The sequence below is a fragment of the Maylandia zebra genome, linkage group LG11 (assembly GCF_041146795.1).
Source record: "Maylandia zebra isolate NMK-2024a linkage group LG11, Mzebra_GT3a, whole genome shotgun sequence".
Taxonomy (NCBI): domain Eukaryota; kingdom Metazoa; phylum Chordata; class Actinopteri; order Cichliformes; family Cichlidae; genus Maylandia; species Maylandia zebra.
In genome coordinates this window covers 24,258,013-24,280,845 of record NC_135177.1, presented here as the reverse complement: position 1 = coordinate 24,280,845, position 22,833 = coordinate 24,258,013, and the positions used below count along the sequence as shown (strand labels likewise).

The 22,833-nt window shown below is 40.7% G+C and overlaps 1 protein-coding gene across 3 annotated transcripts in view; it reads left to right on the top strand.

Annotated features, from left to right (window-relative positions):
• The window catches only part of ptpn6 (protein tyrosine phosphatase non-receptor type 6), a 31,956-nt gene extending 9,418 nt beyond the window's left edge, over window positions 1-22,538 (top strand). Inside the window, exons 1-16 of one of the 3 annotated variants that reach the window (XM_012919073.5) lie at window positions 3,857-4,399; window positions 4,769-4,794; window positions 6,221-6,343; window positions 7,745-7,939; window positions 11,151-11,334; window positions 12,557-12,673; window positions 12,952-13,080; window positions 14,460-14,556; window positions 14,670-14,749; window positions 14,878-15,024; window positions 17,043-17,174; window positions 17,284-17,438; window positions 20,016-20,083; window positions 20,216-20,367; window positions 20,666-20,730; window positions 22,252-22,538. In XM_012919073.5, the coding sequence (XP_012774527.2) occupies window positions 4,787-4,794; window positions 6,221-6,343; window positions 7,745-7,939; window positions 11,151-11,334; window positions 12,557-12,673; window positions 12,952-13,080; window positions 14,460-14,556; window positions 14,670-14,749; window positions 14,878-15,024; window positions 17,043-17,174; window positions 17,284-17,438; window positions 20,016-20,083; window positions 20,216-20,367; window positions 20,666-20,730; window positions 22,252-22,348 (1,749 nt within the window). In that variant the 5' untranslated portion in view covers window positions 3,857-4,399; window positions 4,769-4,786 and the 3' untranslated portion in view covers window positions 22,349-22,538. Of the gene's footprint in view, window positions 1-3,856; window positions 4,400-4,716; window positions 4,795-6,220; window positions 6,344-7,744; window positions 7,940-11,150; window positions 11,335-12,556; window positions 12,674-12,951; window positions 13,081-14,459; window positions 14,557-14,669; window positions 14,750-14,877; window positions 15,025-17,042; window positions 17,175-17,283; window positions 17,439-20,015; window positions 20,084-20,215; window positions 20,368-20,665; window positions 20,731-22,251 lie in introns of those variants that run through there. The other 2 variants (XM_004550792.6, XM_004550791.6) reach the window with 2 other exon arrangements.
• Window positions 22,539-22,833: the final 295 nt, after the last annotated feature.

Here is a 22,833-nt window from a genome sequence, read left to right as displayed (position 1 = left end):
TTTCTCTCTTTTCTTCCCTTTCATAGGTTCTTTACTGTCAGTAGGGGCTGAAGTGGTATTAGCCGTCGGTGTTGTAGGCTTGTCAGTGCCATAGTAGACTGATGAGGATGTCTTTAATGGTCGTGATGACTTGTCTCTACGATCTGAGCGGGGTTTATCAGATATGTAGCTTTCTGTAGCCCTTCGTGATATCTGTATGGCCTGTGACTTCCTCTCCAACCACTGTGCAAAGTCAGGGAGAGTATAGGTGTTAGCTGAGTCACTCCGCAAGATGCCCTTTGCAAGACAATATTCAGCAAAACTGTCTTGATAGGAGAAGGGGAGTTTACTCAAAAGCCTGTCCACATGGGAACCACACTCTAGTTCGCTCTTAGCAGCTCCTTCCATGGAGTTTAGTAGTCCCACCAAACTACTAACTGATAGAGCAAAGTCTTCAAACCCCTGTGCATCTCCAGCTTTCACTGTGGGAGCTCTCAAAATGTTGTTAATTTCACCTTGGACTAATTGGCGTGGTTGTCCATAGCGCTGCTGTAGAGCCTGCATTGCTTTACTGAAGGGCATAGTGTCATGCACATACCTCTTTGCAAGCTGAAACGCAGGAGGAAACTTTAGATGATCCAGAAGTACTTGGAATTTGTAATCCTCAGACAGGTGTGGGTGTGGTCCCAAAACTCCATCCAGACCTTTCTTCAGTAGCAGGAAATCACTTTCTTTTCCTGTGGTGAAGCGGATCAGGTTGGGTTTTGGGATGCCATAAGAAGAGGAAATAGCCATCTCCATCAAGTTCGGTCTCTGAGAGGAAAGCAGAGATGAGGAGTGTTGTGGGCTGCTCTGAATTACATCATGCTGTGAACTGACAGGTGCAGCTGGAGCAGGATGCTGATAGGTATACTGTGAGCTAACAGCAGGTGGCAGCACGGGTGTAACGTATGGCTGACTGAGAGGTGGGCCTGAAGTCCAAGGCGGATAACCTGGAGAGGGCATGCCAGGCGGCAGCGTGACAGGGTACTGCATAGTGCCAGGGATACTAAACTGAGCAGCACTGTGTGGCACAGACCACTGTGGGGTTGATGACTGCCAATTCAGGTCTCTTTGCTGATACCAGGGAGGATGTGGCTGTTCTGTTGCTGTAGATGCAGACCGGGGTACCACTGGTGTTGGCTGAGCAGCTGATGGCATGGAAGAGTGGACGTATAGAGGGGACTGAGGAATAGGTCGGTTAACAGGGAGAGTAGGAGCTGTTGACTGTAATATTTGAGGGTTATCAACATGATGAGCTGTGGAAGGGGAGGTCTGCTGTACAGTATGAAACTGAGGGCCAGGTATTACTGGAGATATGGGAGGGATGTTTTCTAGTCCGCCCATAGGAGGAGCTTGTGTAGGATTATTATCCACAGTTAGTAAAGGCATACTATGGCTCCGGACCTGGGTTTGTAACTGTACTTGGGGGGTTCTTTGGCCAAAGTTCAAAGACACTTGTATAGCGCTCTGTATCTCCCTCATCTGCTCCTGTACCTGGGTAACACACTGCTCCATCCTCCTTATTCTCTCCATCTCTGGTGAGCCATCGATGCCAGCGATTTGGTGTATTGGAGTAGCTGCGTTAGTGTTCGGTGGAACTGGGTTAGTCGGCTGTGGGGGATAGGTCCAGATGAAGTCATCCAGATATCTTGGAGCCCTATGTGGTCTCCTTTGCCGGGCACCTTGTTGTTCTTCATCATATTGGGATGCCGCCATGTTAGGAAATGCTGTAATTACTCCGGCTCGAAGGACCACTTGAACTGGACATGTGTGTGCTTAATAGACTGGCAAATTACAGCAGGATTTTCCTATCCTCGGTCAGAAGGCACAGGTGACTTATATGATGAAAGAGAGGGTCCACAGCAATGATAATTAGGGTTCTTTTAATCCAAACATCTCCAGAAGTGAATTCGTGTGAGTATATGTATATGTGTGTGTGTGGTTCTGTAAAATAACAGAAATTACAATTAGCAAACAATTAAAGTCAACCAAACTGGTCTAAATAATACAGAAAGGGTTGAACAGAAATGACTAAACACCACCCCCTGGTGGACACAAATGGGCTGCTGCACAGGGATAGACTCCATCTTTACTTTGGGCAGCTCAGTTCACAAGGGTAGCGCCATTTTGGTCAAATCAGCGTGAATATACAGTGTCTCGTGGCTACACGAACAGCTGGAAAACTCTACTAAGCATCACCCAATGTACATAGCTAAGTATATGATAAGTTACAACCATAGAACAAACAAATACAAGGCACTTACTTATCATTCACGCACACGCACTACACATGTTCAGTACAACAGCCCAGCTCCACCAGCGCTATCAAGGTGGACCAGCGCAAACACAAACAAGGGATGGGAGGAATGTACCATCTTAGCAGTGGTTAGAGGGGGTCCGTGGAACAGTCTATATACACAAATCACAGGGGTTTTCTACAGTCACCATGTCTCAATCCAATAGAGCACCTTTGGGATGTGTTGGAACGAGAGGTTCACATCATGGGTGAGCAGCTGACAAAGCTGCAGCAACTGTGTGATGCTGTCAGATCAATATGGACCAAAATCTCTGAGGAATTTTTCCAGAACCTTGTTGAGTCTAAGCCACTAAGAATTAAAGCAGCACTAAAGGCAAAAGCTCAAAGCAATAATTGGTAGGAAATGCAGCCTAAATGCTGCCTGACTGTTCCCCAATCAAAGCGGTGGCATTTAGTTTGAAACATACAAAAACAGAGAGGAACAACTCTTCACATTTAGAAACAAAGAAGTTGTGATTGTGAGGCTAAAATAACAAAATAACTGTCACCAATCACTAATATTATCTTCGCTCTTCAGGCCTTTAATGAACAGAGCAGAAGTGCGTGTACTGTAAATTCCTCTAAACAGAAACAGTTTGATGCATTGCAACATACCGATGCATTGCAACACTCAGCAGACTGACCAAATCTGGGAAACATCCTTGTTGTCACTCTGAGGCGGTACAAAGACAAAGTGTGTGTGCACATTTCTGCCTGTGTCCCCCAGCCTGAGAACTGAAGCTTTGTGATGTTAGATGGGGAAGCCAGCTTCAACTGTTAAACATGAGAACCTCAGCGCAGAATAATGCAAACTGCAATAGCTTGTGTTAACCACGACCAGCAGCACCTGCAGGGCTCTGTGTGTGTGTGTGTGTGTGTGTCTATAGGGGGGGTGAGGTGAACTATATGTTGCAGTTTCTTCCACTTTGTCTTAACTTTTTTTTTTTCACCCAGAGTTTAAGCACAGCTTCACTGTCAGCTTTGCAAATTTATCTGTAACGATCTTAAATTAAGACCGTTAGAATTGATTTCACACTTCAGCATGGCCCATGGGTATATATTCTTGGGAAAAGGAATTAAATATTTTGAATTCAAATTTGCCTTCTCAAGCCTGTTATAGGTAAATATGACATGCAAGTTAGATTCAGATTATCTGTGGTTCTTTAACATTTTTTTTTCATGTGTTTGCAGAGTAGCCAGACATTTCTTATGTGTGTCTGTGTTGCATTGCAAGAAACCTGGCCTCTCCTTGAAAATTATGGAGCAAAGATAAACATGTGGCATTAAATTATTTGCCTAATGCCAGTTTTCAGCTTCGGGTTTGGTGCTTCTGCCTCTGTAGTCTGATAATGAAAGGCGCTCACGCTTGCAGCTGAAAGCAGCACATGTGCGCGCACACACACACACACACACACACACAGTTATGTATAAACATTTCTGCACACCGAGGGGGGAAGGTTAAACTGTGAATGAGGAAGCGATCTGTGACTCTGACCTTTGTGTGTTATATACACACCTGGAAGTAAAGCACAAACAGTCAACAGTGGTTGCAGACAGGTGGGCAGGCAGAGGGGAAAAGCTTTGCAAATGCTTAGTGAGAGACAAAGTGCGGGCTTGTTCACGCTGGCACGAGAAGCTCAAACTGCCTATTTGGTGGATGTTTTATTCCTGTAACTGAGCTGGAATTACTGGTGTGTCGCTCTGGCTTGTGATTCGCTGCCGAATGGAACCGTTTGAATCTCGCCTGCTGCCGTTTTTGTCGAGGTCTGCACAGAAAACTAAGCGATGGAGCGCCAGAGGGCACATGTTCATAGCTTAAAACGACACCGTTGTCAAATGTAACAAGTTTTTTTTTTTTTTTTGGTTGCTGTTGTGGTTGTCGTCTAAAAAAGTCTATCTGGTGGAGGAATTCCGGCCTGTCAGCTATTTTGGTTCCTGTCTTGCTTTCACTATTTTGTGAAAGGAGACGTAAAAAGGAAGGAAGAGGAGCGCGAGAGAGATCGACAGAGAGGAGGAGAGGCAGACGTATACAGTCTGTACGTCTTGTTGAGTGTCACTTGTTTGCCGAGGAAGCCGAGGAGAGTAAGTGTTTACCTGTTTTCCTACTGAGACTGAGGGGAGTAGGATGTAGGAAGAGGGTGGAGGCAAGAGTAGATGGAGGAGAATGGCATGGGCTGATGGTTGTTTTGTGAATGTGGCCTTATGCAGAGGTTAACATTAGATGGGAAATGTCGGTGTCTGAAGTCGAGTAAGTAAGTTAAAGAGTAAACGCACACGAATGAACCAGACTTAATTTCAGTTTAAGCGACCGTGAAGTGAGGAAGGCTAGTTTTTGTCTTAGATTAGTGATTTGAAAAAAAGAAGAAACGTATACTTCTGAGTTTACACATGTGACACAGGTACAAGCGGCTCCTGCTCACCAATCGCTCTTCTTCTTCTCTTTGGTCCCAGAAACGTTGACGAGACAACATGGTTCGGTGAGTCAGTCCCCCGCTGGACACTGTAGTACTCTGTTAGCCAGCTCTGGTCGTGTTCTTTGTGTTTTGTGCAAGCCGTAAAGACAACTTCTCTCTTTCCATTCTTCCTCCTGTGTCGTTCTCCAGCTGCCGACTCGTCCTGCTCTCTTCCCCTATCATGTGGTTGCCTTGTCTTGTCTGTTTGTTCTAAAAAAATGTGTCATAGATGATGTTTAAGTTCAGAGCTTTGAGTAAAACACCTGTTAGCCTCAACACTTGCCTTCTTTAGTGGTTCTGTATCACGTTCCCTTTGCATGAGCTGCCACTAGTGTGTATTGGTAACAGTATTACAGATGTTCTCCTTTTCAACCCATTCCCATATAAAGATCACTTTTGGCATCCCAAAGTTAAAGATTTCCTTGATTAAAATGGAAAATGTAATCATTTAAAACAAGTTGGGTTTTTTTAAATTATCTGTGAGTGTAGTTTTATGAACCTTGAATACACCCTACCCTTTTGACAGTGATGTATTCAAACTTGACTAATTCTAGTTCACCGTATTTGTCGCGAAAAACCCAAAGTTAGGATTCTCCAACATTTCTGGGGCCCGTTTTTGTGCCATGCTCTTGCAGTGAGCTGGTGAGGTGACTTTTCCTGATGCAGCGACATTCAAAATGTTCTTGCTGTTTTTTTTTAAAAAAAGCATTTTTAATCTAATGTGCATAAAATCTTTAAAAAGCAACGTTAGGTCTGTTGAATTTTTTTTGTGGTTAGCCACAGAGTGTTAGCCAACGTGTATCATACCTTTAAAGCAAACAAATGACAAACACCGTTTTGGTCCGGAGAGTTTGTGGATTTGTGGGTTATATTTGGACAGATGTGCTGCATAGTATCAATATTTCTGCTGCTGTTTTATTCCATTCTGAAATGCCTTATTGAAACGTTTAAACAGATGTCATTATGTCCTGTTTAATAGTAAATGATAACGAGAATGAGCGGAAAAAGTAATTTTGCATTTTCTGATCAAGATTAAAGTCTGTAAACGTGATTAATATGCATGCACAGCAAAAACTGCCGTTTTGACTGTGAACCATAACATATTAACTGTAAAATTGGCATAATCTAAAAATATCTAAAAAATAGTAACAGAAGTTTGCAGCAATTAGATCAGAGATGTGCTAAAATTGGTGTTCGAAAGGCTGAACTAAGTTTTTCTTTTTCTTTTTGTAGACCGGTGAGATCAGCCTCAAAGTTTCTGTGAGGATGTGCAGCTATTTTGCGTTTTTTTGTGTGTGTTTTTAATCAGTTTACCTTATACTCGCGGCGATCCTGTGCACAGTTACTTGCATGTTAATATGCATACGACATTAATCTCGTAAAGTCTTTTGTGGCGGCTTCGCATTGAGTGCATTTCTATGTTTTACACACTATATTTATGTCTATGCAGATGGTTCCACAGAGATATCACAGGCCTGCAGGCCGAGGAGATACTCAAGACTCGAGGCATTCATGGCAGCTTTTTGGCTCGGCCCAGTAAGAAAAATGTTGGCGATTTCTCCCTGTCTGTAAGGTAATAGAGCACCCAAAATCTTTGTTTGATTTTGTGAATTTTAAAGCTCGTGCTTGATGTGCATGATTCATCTCAAGATACCCCCAGCGCAAAAATTGGATTCCTGCATTCCCAGCTTCTTTAAATCCCTAAATTCCTACAATATAAAGTATTTCTCTATTTTTTGTCTTTTTCTTTTTAAATACAAAAAGAGATGCTGAATATTTGAGGACTCCATGTACTGCAGGTGTAAATGAAAGCACCCGCCACACTTTGTGATCGTGACAAAGTCAAACTGTGAATTGTAAATTACCATTTTATTCCTGTTAAAATAGTACAGATAAATATATCTGATACCTGAAATAATCATCCTGAGTAGCAAAACCTTGTTTCACAGTGTTGGCTTATGTTGTGACTGTGCAGTAGAAGTGTGATACACTCACACTTGTGAAGGTCACATGTCAGAACTTTTTCCAAAGACAATATTTCTGTAGATGCTTTTGCAGTGTGTCAGTGGTCATTTCCTATAAGCAGGTCTTAAAGTAAAGCTACCATGTAGGTCAGTTTCATAATCCTGAAAGCTGAAATGACATAAAACATCTGTTCACTGATGATCCGAGGGGTAAAATCTGTTGTTTAAGAGACAAAAAGATGGAATAAATTGTAGCTTTTTTATATTTCAGAAACCATCGTCCAGTTTTTACACGTTAAAAAAAAAACACTTTTGGCGCTTTTGTCTTTTTTGGGTTGAAGGTTGGTGATCAAAACCACAGCTCCTCTCATTTACCAAGTCAAAGTACATTAAACCCATTAACCACCATCGGAGGATATTTTAAAAACACATTTTAGTTACACAGGTTTCTTTTTCCATCTTAGACACGTCTTGCAGATTGGAGCCTTTACACTGAATAGACACGAAACGGTAACATCCAGTTGCTCCAGTGCCAAGATAACAGTTTAAAATTTTGTCCCAAGCCTAAATTCAGTCGATGTTAAAGGGTATTTATTTCTTGAAGCCAAAGTCTTGTTAAATGCAAAAAGAAAAAGACTTTGGCAAGATTCCTGGTCCAAAGTGATAACAGGAAACACAATATATCTAGAAAAGTCTTTACTACTCAGGCAACCAGAGAATACAAAATATATACACCATGTGTTAAAGTGAAGTCACAGCCCAGCCTGACTGAGCATGCACTGACACACACACAGGTACTATACAGCACTGTTGGCTGCAGAATCTGTGAAATGCTCTGTGAGATTGTGGTTGAGTAATTTGTGGGCCGAGCGCCCTTGATCTTTTTTTTTTTGACAGATAAAAACGACATAAAATTTGTTGTGCAGGTCAATTTTTATTACACACTGTCAACAGGAAGTTTTATGCCAGGAAAACACTGACGGTTAGTTGGTGTGGCCTTATCTTCTCAGGGTGGGTGAGCTGGTGACCCACATCCGCATCCAAAATACAGGAGACTACTATGACTTATATGGCGGTGAGAAGTTTGCCACGCTGTCAGAGCTGGTGGATTACTACACGGCAGAGAACGGCATCCTGCAGGACAAGGACGGCACCGTTATCGAGCTCAAATATCCCCTCAACTGCTCCGACCCCACCACAGAGAGGTGTGTGCATCATTACGTCTCAGCTCTGTGTTCACTGTTCAAGCCCCAGCCGGTTAATGTGGCCCACAGTCACCGGCCTCTCTGCGCTGGCTCCACCTACACTTTCGGGTTAAGTTAAAACAGTGGTTAGTTAGGCGGTTGAGTCAAATATAGTCAACTGTGACCAGGTATATTTCCTCTGTAGTTGGGATAACAGGCATCATTTGTTGTTTCAATATTTCTTTCGGCTTTAATCTTTTCCTCTGTGGGAAACACTTTTGATCTGTGGCCAATTTTAAAAAAAATGTATATGTAATAGCAACTTTTCTTTTACCGTATGAGTCAGTAAAAACAAGTGCCCACGCTGTCGAGCTGTCGAGACTTTATTCCTACGCCAGTCTCCCCTGCCGCAGCTTGTGGATTACATACGAGCAGCATGTATTCTTTTCCAGGTGGAAACTTTATTTGCAATTCAAGTATTTCTTCAGAGAAACCCCCACAGGTTACATATAAAAAATGTAGCTCCCTCAAAACAATCGGATATGGCTTTGGGCCCCAAAAAACTAAGAAGACTCAAAAAATTTTACCTCATCCTTCCTCCCTGATTATTCATAATCCATAATCCTGACATATGATCAAATATTCTGCGTGTTTTGGTTTAAATGCTGCATGACACTGTTTTAAGTGGGGTATTCACCCATGATCGACTCCAAAAACATCATCTCCTAGGGCTTCTCTTGAGCTCAGATTTTTAGTTCGGCTTAACATTTTACTTCCTCCAGAAGTATTTAAAAACACTTTTAACCCAGCTCCGGACATGCATCACACGCACAGTGATGATCAAACATTCAGGTGGTGTGTTTGTTGCATATAAATAGATTATTGCAACACTGGTTTTATTTTTTCCTCTTAATAGAAATAGATCAAAGTCAACCAGAATTCCCTCTAAAATTACTTCTATTTTTAATCAGAGGTGCCAAAAAAAAAAGAGAGAAAAAAAAAGAAGGGAAATCAATATCTGGCATGAATTTAAATATGCAGTGATATCAGACTTTGACTCTTCTGATAGCGTAGATTTATTTTTAACCTTTGCACCCATGTATCCGAGAGATTCTGTCAGTACTTTACGCAGCAGTGCCGGAAGCATTGTTTATCTTTGTTCCCAGAACAGAGCAGTTTAAGTAAGTGAATGTGGAAAAAATAACCAGCAATTATCGTCCACGAAAGCCATTTTTTTGAGAGAAATATTAACGAATAATTTGAAACAGTTTATGTAAATAAAGATTTTTATTTTTATTTAGGATGGAATGAACTCATAGAGGATATCATTTCGAACCGTTTGGAGAGGATCTTGTTACGAGAAGCTGCATAAGGAAGAGCCTGCCTTTTAACGCTTGAGTTTTGAGTGGTTTGGTTACAAATCAGCATTGCAGTCATTGCTGTAACAGGAGTAGTTCTTCACTAAAACGACCGCTTTTAAATTTAACCTAAAAATGTGTTTTCAAATGCAGGAATTTTAGTCGCGTAGCAGAGTTTGTAGCAGTTATCATGCTGCTTCCTAAAACACTTTTTTTCCGTTATTTCATTCTTGCTGATGTCTGACGTGTCTGCTAAATATAGCCACAGATGATACAGATTTTCTAACGTCTTTGTCTGCGTTCACATCAAAGGACAATCTGCCCTTCTGCTATACACATCCAAATCTTAATCTATGTATTGTTTGACAAAAACAACATCAGAAAGCTTGCATATATATATTCTTAGAGCTTATATGCGCAGGCTTTTGAACGCTATGACATTGCTGCTAGAGGTGGCGGCTAATTGACGGTATATTCCTCCAAGCTGGAAACATTGTGCGACTCTAGGCTGCTTAAAGTGGGTTAATGTCCAACTTGTAGTGGTAAAGTTGTACACTTTGACTCCTTTTATGACTCAAGGAGGACACTGCTTTCTGTATGTGTGTATTATGGTGTGTTTCACCCAAACTAGATGCTCTACCCTGTGCCCCCCCTCCCTCCCCGTCCTTCTCTCTCTGTCGGTTGTCTAACTTCCCTTTTGTTGCTGCGGTTGGAAACTTTAAGTTTTGACACTTTTGAAAGCAATGGCCAGACCCTGCTTTGCCTTCCTCTATTGCACACTCCATCATGTTCTTGCTCACTCACTTGCTATCTTCCTCATCTAACCCGAACTCTCTCTCGGCTCTTTGCAGAGCACAGTTACCTCACCAGGTTGCATTGTGATGCAGTCCTCTTTATATGAGAGTTCCTATTTACCTAGAAGCTTAACGCTTCCTAGAAAAAGGACAAAAGTGCTCTGAGGACAATTATCATGTTCAACCTCACACAACACATGCATATTTAAACTGTGCTAAAAAAAATTTTGACCACTCACACGCACAGCTGCTGTTTTCTGCTGCACAGCGTCTGTAAAACGGAGCCAAAACGACCTCTTTTTTTCTGTCTTTGCTGTTTTTCTTGCACACTGCCTTAAATAAAAATCACCAGGTGCAGTCTCTATTTATTTTTCTTTGTAAAAGCATGCTGTGTGATTTGGCAAAGAAGTAAATCTTGAAAAAAAGAAAGAAGGGAATTATTAAAAGCATGCAAAAACTACTTGCAACACACAAAAAAAGAAGAAAAAAAAAACAAAGCGTACTTATCTGTGGATGATAAACCGGGGGGAGTCTATAAATACTTTGTCCTCTTCAGCCACGAAATCTGTCATCAGAAATTTTCCGACCGCAATGCAGGAAGTTTAGACGAAGAAATCGAGAACTGTGCCTAAAATTAAGTCACAGCCCAGCCTGACTGAGCATGCACTGACACACACACACACACACACACACACGAAGTAAGTGTTGGACATAAAAATACACTTGACCTGCTCTATAACGGCAACATCTGTGTATTTTCTCTCGCTGTTTATAACTCCTCTAATTCTCCCGATTCTGTTGTGGCTTTCTATTTCTATTTTACTGTACGGTACGCATAACAGCCCAGTGAACCACATCAGTGTCTCTCTGACAACCGCTCAGGCTTGAATGCCTTTAATGCAGCACCCATGGCGCTACCGGTTCTTAGCTCACGTGTAGAAAGCAGTAAGAAGGAGGTTTTTTTTGTTTTTTATTTTTGTGTCTAAAATGTCAAAGTTATCTTGCAGTGCTCACAAGCCAAAAATCTGCAGGAGACACAAGTTGCCATTTTAATATTAAACAAGTGTGCATGTGTCTCAGGTGGTACCACGGTCACCTGTCAGGGCCCAACGCCGAGAAGCTGCTCTCTGTGAAAGACGAGCCAGGGACCTTCCTGGTCAGAGAGTCGCTGTCCAAACCTGGAGACTTTGTCCTCTCTGTTCTGACGGACGAGATCAGCAAAAGCGGAGGAAAGAGGGTCTCGCACATAAAGATAATGTGCCAGGTGGGTGCCATGCATGTTTCAGTGGCAAATACGAATGCATGAAACCAGGGTATTGTTTTTCTTTATCACTGTCTTAGTGTAAACGTACAGAAACAAGAGACCTTGAAACTGCGTCCCATCACAAAAATACTGAGGGACATTCCCGTATATGTGCAACTCACGTTGAAAAAAGGTTTTAGGTCTCATTTCCCCTTCTTATGTAATAAAAGACTTTTTTCTCATACTTCAGCTACTGATGAAATAAAAAAAAAAGAAAAAAGCAGTGTCATGTTTTAGTGGAAATAGACAAACAGATGAAACCCAACCTTATCCTGATATCAGTCTTTGTTTACACAGCCACAGCAAACAACTGCCAATGATACTCACAAAAACGTCTCACATGGCCGACTCATTTTCATAGATTGTGTCTTTCCGCCATTGGTCACTATCAGGGCCTTTGCATGTTATTTTTAACCACGGCACACCTCACAGAAAACACTCCTCGGCCTGCATTTAAATTGGTTACATGTTTTGTGCACTGCTGGGGTTAACAAGATTAATATAAGATTAGTGGTGGGGTCACAAAGGGGCTTTTCACAAGCACGTGGCAGAGATCAGGCGAGTTTGCCGGCCACACTGCTCTGAATCGTCGGCTGCTGCAGAAGGTTGCTCGCTGCCTGAGGAAATCGGCTTTGTAGCAACTGTAAAACTGAGAATTTTGGGCAGTCTAGCATTGACGCATTTTTGTAGACATGCTTTGAATATTGTTTGCATGTGCATGTCACAGAGGGATGCTCTCTGACAGCTCTTTTGTACCAAAACCTTTCTTATTTACTTTGGATTGAATCGTGTATGCTCCTTAATACACACCAATTCTACACTCTTATACCGTCTTGTACCATACAGGCCATCTCAATTTGGTGACCTATTCACAGAATTTCTGCAGAATTTCCCATGTCTCCCTTTGACATGTCAAACACTGCCCCAGGATCCACCTGCAGGTTTCGGGGCAATATCTACTCATCACTTCCCAATTTATGTGTTATATTTATGACACATAACTTTATGTGTCATATTTGAAATATGAAAGAGTTTGGAGCCTAGATGTTAAACTCTAAACATTTTAAGCTCGGGTTGTCTGACTGAACTCCAATTTTGCTTTGTCTTTAATTGTGGGTTTTCACTTGGCCGTCTTTGAAACTTTTTTTGTTGTTGTTGTCGTTGACATGATTGGTGTGTGCAGAGTGACAGGTATACCATCGGAGGCTCAGACATGTTTGACACGCTGACAGACTTGGTGGAGCACTACAAACGCAAAGGCATTGAGGAGATCTCTGGAAACTGGGTTTACCTCAAACAGGTGAGATAAACTATAGACAAATTATGTCAATAGACCAGAAACTCTAAAAGTGTGAGTGATGTCTGAGGTAAATGTCACATGAAACCATGTTTGAATCTTATAAAACGAGGGCAGGATGTCTTCTTTGTAAATTATTTTAAAAGACGAGCAGCACAGCCCACAGATAGGAAACATTACTCACTTGTTTGCGTTTGTCTTAATTATGACTATGTGTAACGCGCTCATTGGCTTCTTATTTCCTTTAATCTCTAATATAAAATTTTCCTTCCCTCCCTCAGCCGTATTATTCCACTAGAGTGAACGCAGCAGATATTGACAGCAGAGTGAAACAGCTGGACCAGACCACACAGAAGCAGCAGGATGGCGAGGGAGAGAAGAGCAAGGCGGGCTTCTGGGAGGAATTCGACGTAAGATTTAATCCAAACTTATTGCTGTTTCACACAAAGCATTAGCATAAAATAGACCACACATCAGCATTTTATAAACCAACAGAAATTGCCATCAGGCTTTGGTATTTTACTTCCTTGTGGGGCCTAAACAACTGTACAGGCAGTATGCTACCATCTTGTGGTTGGAGAATACACTAAATATGGGGCATTCAAAGCTTCATTTGCAGCTTTGATCACCACACAAGCAGAACATTTAAGTGTTTCTTTTCATCGATTCATTTTGAACTTCTGTTGATTTACTTGTCAAACCAGGTAAAGAATATTAGTAAATTTAAACCCTCGTGGCTTTATTTCATTATTTCATTAAAATGTAAATACTTAATGGAAAGATTGTAAACTAATTTCCAAAACCAGAGTCAGAAATTCTTTTACAAAAGAACATTTTAATCGAAAAATCAGTTCAAAGGATTTTCTGGAGAACTAAACTTATCCTTCAAGTTTCTCCTATAGTGGTGAAATCATCGTGGACCGCACACGGCCCACTTTGATCCATGAGGTATTTTAACATTGCAGTTTCAGCAGTATATTTAATTTTTTGAACATGATAAAATGAATGTGTAAAAGCAGTAGCTCATGTCCAGACTGTCCCTGTAGTTATAAAACAGAACTTTTTTGTTAATTCACAGAAAATGTTCTATTTTCGTGTTTTTAATTGTGAATTCACTAGAAACCCAAAACTTTTTATGTTAGATAGTGGAAAAAACAGAAACCTTTGTCAGTTAATTGTTTAGCCACGACTTAATTACATTGGTGTAGTATGAAAAACCTTAGTCATTTTTAAATGACTAAGAATGTAATAAACATGCAAGAGGCCAGTGACAAAGTACGCATGGGAAACTAAAGGAAAAGAAAACTATTCCCATTCCAAGTAATCCTTTTCTGTCTGTGCAAGGAAAAAGACATTTGTTTGTAGCATGCTGTCACTCTAGTAAGCAGCCCATGTCAGTCATGTGACTGATGGTGCATAAAGATCACCATACGTAGATGGATTTGTGTCTTTTGGGGAGGAAGGGTCATCCAAAAAAAATGTAAAAATGGACAAACATTAATTCCTGTAGATACATTTATGAACTCATGTCCAGGACTGCAGTACAGGACATGAGTTAATGGGTTATTATTGACAAAGTGGGTGTAGCCTAGGCTAGATTAACATGTCCTTTTGTATGCTACATGTGAGAAAGGACATGTTCAGGCCTTCTGCTGACCTCATTTTTCTGTGAAAACAGCTGTTGTTATCATTTCGTGTTAGTATAAAACTGTAACATGCGTTGGTTTGTATATGGAGCATACTGCACAGGTCACAGCAGGCATCACGCTGTCATCCTCTCTCCTGCCAGGCTCTTCAAAAGTTGGAGGCAAAGGTGAAAAAGAGCAGAGATGAGGGCCAAAGACCTGAAAACAAGAGCAAAAACAGATACAAGAACATACTTCCATGTGAGCGCATTTTTATTTTATCATTATTATTCTCTGAATTAAAGAAATCAACACAGAGCTAACTTTCCCACTGTTTCTCAATGAACTTCTTTCCACTTTTTTCCTCTCACAAGTCAATGACACCAGGGTCATCTTGGAGGACAGTGATCCCAATGTTGTGGGTTCAGATTACATCAACGGCAACTATGTGAAAGTAAGAATCCAAAGCCACTGAGCTCATAGAAACACAGCGTGACAAAGACACAGAAGAAAACTGTGATATTTGTTGCTTTGAAGTCTTTCTTGGTTCCGAGTGTGCATTGATTCGCTCTGTGTTTGCAGAACAAACTGCAGGAATCCGAAGATCAGAAAGTTTACATTGCCACTCAGGGGTGTCTAGCAACAACAGTTAATGATTTCTGGCAGATGGTATGGCAAGAGAGGACCAGCGTGATCGTGATGACAACAAGAGAGGTCGAGAAAGGACGGGTCAGTATAGCAACATCCATGCATCCTTTTTTTCCACTTATCCAATACAGGGTCACAGTTGGGCTGGAGGCAGGGTACACCCTGGACATGTTACCAATCTATCGAAAAGTATCAGAATAATTAATATAATAAAATAAAAGCAGATTAGGGACTTTTACATTTTTGTTTTGAGGGGGGTTTTTTTTTTGTGCTTTTTGAATGAATTTGTGAGCTGATCAGGACATCCTTAAACGCTTAATTTGAGCATCGGGTTTTGCCTTCAAAATGGCCTTAAGTCTTCATTTCATAGATTGGTGCTAGATCCTCAGACATTTTGATCCACATTGGCATGAAAGCATCACACAGTTGCTGCAGATTTGTCTGCATTATGTGAATCTCCTGTCCCACTGTATCCCAAATGTGCTCTACGCGGAGCACTGTGGAGGCCATTGGAGTACCGAGAGCTTACTGTCATCTTAGGAAACTAGTTTGAGAACACTGCACTCTGGTCAAGGGATGGACATGTTCAGTAGCAATACTCAGGTAGCTTGTGCTGAATGCTGAATTGGTACTAAGGGGGCGAAAGTGTGACAAGAAAATGTCCCCCACACAGTTATACCACCAATCAGTCTGAATTGATGATGAAAACGCAGGATGGATCCATGGATTCGTGTTTTTTTTGTTTGTTTTTTTTACATCAAATTCGGACCCTACAATCCAAATGATGCAGCAGAAAATTAAGACTCATCAGACCAAACAAAGTTTTTCCAGCCTTCCAGTCTAATTTTGGTGAGCGTGTGTGAATCATAGCCTCAATTTCCTGATCTTAGTTGACAGAAGCAACACTCAGTGTGGTCTTCTGCTGCTGTAGCCCATCTGTTTCAAAGTTCAACATGTTACAGATTCAGAGATGCCCTTCTTCATGCCTGCGTTGTAATGAGGTTTTTATGAGGTTTATCTGTTGCCTTCCTATCAGGTCAAAGCATTTGGGGTTACAGGTGTTTGAACAGATATACCTAATAAAGTGACTGGTAGACATTTAATTATACTCTAATACATTTATTTCAGTTTTTTATAGTGTGCTGATTCTTGTTTGTGTTTCACACCTGTTGCGTGTTGTTGGCTGGAACCTGTAAAACTGATGATCTATAGTAGAGGTGTCAAACATAAGGCCCAAGAGCCGGAAATGAGCGGCCAGACAGTTCAGTGTGATTGTAATGTGAAAATTATAAAGAAGGAGAAATTTTGGACTTTTATCTGTGCCTATCATGTCCCAAAGTAATTAGCTAAAACAAACAATTATTTACAAGTAATTAATTATTGTGTATCATTAAGCTGAAAGAAAAGAGACAAATTTGGAGGGTATTTTTAATAGTATGAGGTAATAGTTTCATTGGTCTGTGCCACTTAACATTATGTGTATGTGGCTTTTGATGTAAAATACACTGATTATCCAGCTCTCACATATTAGCTGCTGTGTGCATGTTAGGTGCTAGACAACTGACTGACAACTTAAATCCAACATTTGTAAGTGGTTTTCACACTTACCATGCTGCCCTGATCTTAAGCCTTTAACCTACTGAGTGAATTCACAGTGTGATTGGTCGCCATGTTTTATCCCTTACCCCCCCCCCCCCCCCCCCAAAAAAAAAAATCTTGGGCGTGAGAAAGTGGCTGAAGCCAACAATTTCCTGTTGTGTGCTATGTGTGAGAAAAGCCACCTTCATACATCACCCTGACCTGCGTCTCCCGACACGGTCCATTTATGCTCATGTGTGAAAACACTTCAAAAGCATGCGTCATCTGACTACTTCCCTCTTAAAGTAACCCTCGTTTGTCCTTCGAGAGAAGACTGGTAAACAATGATCAGCGCGAAACTACTTTAAATAGTTGTCTGCATGGCTTTTAAGTTAAAAGTGGAAGCACAGAAAAAAAAAATTACTATAATTGGAAAGACAACCATGATTTTTAAAAAGCCTGAGATGTTAGTTGATTTTGAAGTGACGCTTAAGGTGAAGTTATTTTTCATTTTTGTGCAGAATAAATGCGTTCCATACTGGCCTGAGCTCCACTCAACTAAGGAGGTGGGCCGCTACGTGGTGAGCTGCGAGCTAGAGAGGGAAGCTGGTGATTATAAAATCCGAGTCCTGGAGATCGCACCCCTGGACCAGGTGACCTACAAACACCAAACTCTCACCTCACTGTGGTTCCTCATCTCTGCACACCTAATGATTTCTCCAGGTTTTGACCTTTCTTGTTTCCCCCCCCCCCCATTCTTAGCCAAAACATGTTCGCAAAGTGTGGCACTACCAGTACCTCAGCTGGCCAGATCACGGCGTCCCTCAGGAATCAAGCGGTGTCCTCGGCTTCCTCACTCAAGTGAACTCTAAACAGGCTGAATTTCCTAACGCCGGTCCCATGATCGTCCACTGCAGGTACCTAACAGCTGCAACCCACACTCTTCACTGAATATTTCACTTCTCAAATCCTTTCTACTTTAAACAAGTGATGTGGAAAACATCTGCATTTTAAATACAGTAGACATATCAAAGCAACACTGTTTCTTTTCTTTTTTTTTGCAAAGTGCTGGGTTTCATAATCCTTAATTAGGTGATAATACTTAGAGGTTTAAGATTAAAACAAGCACATTTTCTGGATTAAGATTAGTAGTAACTAAACAAAAGGCTTCAAGTTTACTGACAGTTTATCCTACTGGAATTTTCCCAGTGTGATTTAAAAGATGCTGAGGCTGCTTGTGCTTCCTTAAAGAGATTTTGCATGTCGGTCAAGTGATTATGTGATCCCCGTGTTAGCATTTTTGAACGATACAGACATGTTTAAAAAATGAAGTATGAAGAATTTAATACTTTACCCAACACAGGACTCTGCATGCAACAGCATGATGTTTCCTTCACTTAGATTTTTGCCTGATAATGTATAAATATAGAATATTTTCAAATGAAAACAAGTAAAGACTTTAAATTAATTTTTTAAAATCTCTCCTACTCTCAGATTGGTTATTTGGGAGTGCCTATCTCATCAGCTAATAATATAGCATCAAGTCCACATTTCTGACATTTCCTAGACAAACCTATTGATTTAGAAAATATTTTTCTGATTAATAATTAATAACAAATGATTTTAACACTTGATTTTAATTTTGTTTTAAAGCTTCATCCTGGCCTTTCTTCTTTTTTTTTGAAACAACTTGTTTGTTTGTTTTTTTGTAGTTTTACATATTTCAAACTAGTAAAAGTGTAAGTTTAGTTGTAAAATCCTGTGCACTTTCCCCTGCACAGGGCCGTGGATGAGTCACAAATGAGCCATTTGTTCAGATCACTGGATATAGTAATCCAGTAACAGGATCAAAATTGTATGATTCTCATGAGGCTCTGCAAAAACAAAATGGCTTAAAAAATATTCACAAATGGTTGCATGTGTATTTTTTCTTTAGAGAGAAATAAATATAGATTTGTGACTAGTGATTCAGAAACAACATAATAATAATGTATACTTTATTGATCCCTGTGGGGACAAATTTCTCTCTGCATTTAATCCATTCACTCAGTGAAGCAGCAGGCTGCCACCAATCTAGCACCCAGGGAGCAATGTGTAGGGACGACGCCTTGCTCAGGGGTACCTCAGGGTAGCTGTTAAGTGGATTCAAGCCCCTGACCTTCCCATCATGGAGCGACCACTCTACCTACTGAGCTATCTGTGCCCTGTTTTTGTCGGGAAGTTTATAATTGGCATTAATGGTGCTGTGACAAGATGAGTTTTTCTCTTGCAGCATCATGAGGCTGACATTTGTGGTTCTTGGAGAAACGTCTCAATAACTACTGAATAGATTTGCATTGATTTTAGTCCTCTTATGCCAGTCCCTTCCCAGCGTTCACTACTATTATGGTGTGCATTACTTTGATTTATGACCAATTTTAGCTTTGCATTGGGTTTTGCTGTATGTAAGCCAGATATTAGATGATAAATGTTGCACGTGTTGCACATGGTAAGCACCAGTATTGATTGAGTAATGCGAGCCTGTTGGCATCTCACTGAGCTGTGAGTGTAACTGCCTCTAGGTCAGTGCTGCCTGTGTGAAAATGTAATCGGAGAAATATTCTGTGGACAGACTGAGACAAAAGCTGAATCCTGTTACAAACTTACACAGCAACTAATATAAAGAACATCATATCAGCAGTCAAACATGGTACTGATAGTGTGATGGACCTGCATGACTTGCTGCAATTGATGGAACCATGAATTCTGCTCTCTACCAGAAAATCCTGAAGCAGAGTGTGTCCGGCCATCAGTTTGTGTCCTAAAGCTCAGTCGCTGTCAGGTTATGCAGCACTACAAATATTGGAAACACACCAACAAGTCCACCTCTCAGTGTCTCAAAAACAAAAGAAAGCAAGAAAGGAACAATAGTTTTGGAGTGGCCTTGTTAAAATTTGAATTTAAATCGGATTAAGACGCTTTGGCATAACCTAAACAACTGTTTCATGCTCAAACCTCTTCCACTGTGGCTGAATTAAAACAATTCTCTAGAGAAGAGTGGGGCAAAATTCCTCCACAGCAATCTGAAATAATCATTGACAGTTATTGCAAATGCTTGATTGCAGTTTTTGCTGCCAAAGGTGGCAAAACTAGTTTTTCACAAAGGGGCTTGGTGGTTTGGATCTCTTTTTTCCACTTAATAAAACAGCATTTTGTGTTTACTTGGGTTGTCTTTGTCTAATAATAAAATCTGTTTGATGATCTGAAACATGAAAGTGACAGACTAAGAAATTGGGAAGTTGGTAAGTACTTCTCAAAGCACATTGTTATTGATGTTTGTATTGCACTTAGAAGAGATCTTACTGTTGCACATGTTGGTTCAGTATCGCCGCTTACTAGAACACTTAATGGACTTTGCATCATTAATCCATTTGTGCTTTCTTTTCTGGTCCAAATTTCTGACCTGTTTGTCTCCGTGGGTGAGATTAACTTTGCTTCTTTTGTGATTTTTGCAGTGCTGGTATTGGTCGAACGGGCACAATCGTGGTAATTGACATGATCATCGAGACCATTGATACTTTAGGTAACAATACAGTAAAGAAATATGTTCTTGATAAATCAGTCAAGTAAAAATGAAACCATTCGACGTGTTTTACTCTTTGTTGCTGTGCCTCCGTTCACCGCCTTCCTTTTTTTCACTTCCCTTTCATTGCAGGTCTGGACATTGATATTGACATTGCGAAATACATTCAGATGGTGCGAGAGCAGCGCTCTGGTATGGTGCAGACTGAGGCCCAGTACAAATTCATCTACCTGGCTGTGGCTGAGTACATACAGATCGCCAAGGCCAAAGACTCCGCCTCAATGGTGAGAGGAGCAGAGAATCTAGTCACTGTGGCTCAAATATAGTTTAAAATTGGGAAACATAGAAAAGAGGCTGTGAATGAGTGTTGGCTCATTTCATCATTGATTTAAACACTACAGCGGAGCAGTTCAATGCCAGCAGAATGATAAGTTATCAGAGTCCCTCATGAAAGATGAACGTTGACCCAAAGACGCGAAAACAGTCGACCACGCAGACTGATCCAGCAACGTGACCTCACTCCCTGTTTGACTAATTCTTTCTCAGTCACTTGTGAAACGTCTTTGCCTCTCTCTTCCTCAGGAAACCGAGACCGAGTATGGAAATCTCCAAATCAAACACCAACCAGCGGGCAGAGTGGTGTCAAAGTGAGTGACTCTGTGTGTGTGATTGTGAATCGAGTGTCCCGAATGCACTCACGTTGTTCCTCTAAATCTCACACTGCCACCCTATTTTTGTTTAAAAACACGATCCGTCTTCGGGTTCATGTCTGCAGTTTCTGGAGGAAGAACTGATTTACAGTCTTGTTTCATTAACATGGGGAGCTATCGGCGAGTAGTTCGTACTCTAGTTTAAACCAGTTAAACCAATTAATTAACCAATTAAAATCTGATTTATGTGTTTAAATATTCTTAGAAAAACAGATTGATTCATTTTAATTTAATAAAGGGACATCAGTACAAGAGGAAGTTAGAAAGGATTTTACTTTTGAAAGATTTTTTGTGGCAATTTTGGCCTTTTTTTTTTTTATTATGTTAGAAAAGATACAGAGAGGAAATCGAGAAATAGGCAGGGCTCGACCCAAATATTTCATTATTTAAATATTGTGTAGTTCCCTGTGTAGGTAGTGCAAAAAAGGACAGGTGCTAACCTCATGGAGATAAAATCTCTGCAATGTAAAAATACTAATGAGAGAAACACTTGTTTAGTTTTCAGTCGACATCAGTAGACCTTTGACCTTTTTATTTGTTGGGGTTTTTTTCAGGCCTGTTGTGTTCAGACCCAGTTGACAGTAAATCTCAGAGGTTTCAGAGCTCTCTCTGGAGCCATAAAAGACTTTCCACAATCTTGTTTTTTCGTAGATGATTCATAGATGTAGTAGCGCGCCTCAATACCTGTAAAGAGAAAATAAAAGTAGAATTCAGCTGATTTGGTCTTTAGCGTTAGGTCCAAAGACAAGTTTAAGAAGGAACGATTAAAGATCAAAGCAGCTGATCTGACTATTAGTCAAACACAGGTTGTGTATAAAAGATGGACACAGACACTCTTCTGAAGCCTCACATTGAGCTTTTTGCCCCTCATAACACTTTAGAAACCAGCCCCAAGTGGCTGTTTGAGAAAGTGCAGTTTTTTGGCTCTACTGCACTGGCCACTTGGTCAAACTCCAAAAACACTGGATCCTACATTTGCTACATCCTGCTTTATGAGCTTGAAGCACAAGTATCCTGCTAAAAGCTGCTTTCAGCCATCATGATGACTTAATGCAAAGAGGACTTTTAATGGATGTAGGTGTAAAAAAAGTGTAAAAAATGTTTTTTTTACATTTTGCACTGTGTGAATGAATGAAGTCATATTGTTTACCTGTTGTCTGTTGTGACCTCTGGACTATGAGATGCTCATACTGGACGAGGCTTTTAATGAACTTAATTATTAGGAGAAAGCAGACACACATTGGCCGGTTCACTGTAACGCTGTAAACTTTGACCCACTTGGAGAGCTGAATAGATGGCCTGCAGCTTTGAGTGATGGATTGTTTAAACGTTTCTCATGCAGCGTGACCTTCATTAATCTCTCCACTCTCTCTGATGCGTTTCTCACAGATCTGTGTTTAATCAGTCTTGGCGGCTAGGATGAAATCACTAATCAGCTTTCTCTTCGTCTCTTTCCAGAAACAAAGAGGACGTTTACGAGAATCTGTCAAAAGGAAAGAAAGACGCGAAAAAGTCAAAGTCGGACAAGAAGAGTGGCTCCGTGAAAAAGAGATAGAAGACTGGGAGGTTTTATCAAAGTATGTCATGTTATATTTATGCAGACACCCTTGTTAATGCAATCTATTTGTTGAAGCCTTACGCAAAATAAAAGGAAGGTTCAGAAAAACAGCATAACTTGATGACATCGTCTATGCTACATGATTGCTTGGCTAATGTTTGTTCAAAATAAAGGCGGGCTGTGTGTACACTTTCTGTGCTGCATCTTTATTTATGTCTGTTCTCCAAGATGAAACATCAGAAGCTATAAGGCATGCAACACCGATGGGAGCTTCTCCCTGTTTGCAGTTCAAGCAGGAGGGATTCAGCACTGGTTTTCATTCAGGAGGGAAAAACATTTTTAATTTCGCTTTACTTCTGTTTGCATAAAGAAAACTGGTGTCAGGTTTTAATTTTAGCGAAACATGAGCAGTAGTAGTATGAATCTCACACAGTTTTAGCAAAACTATACGAAACCATAAAAATTCTCTTTTGTTTTTATTT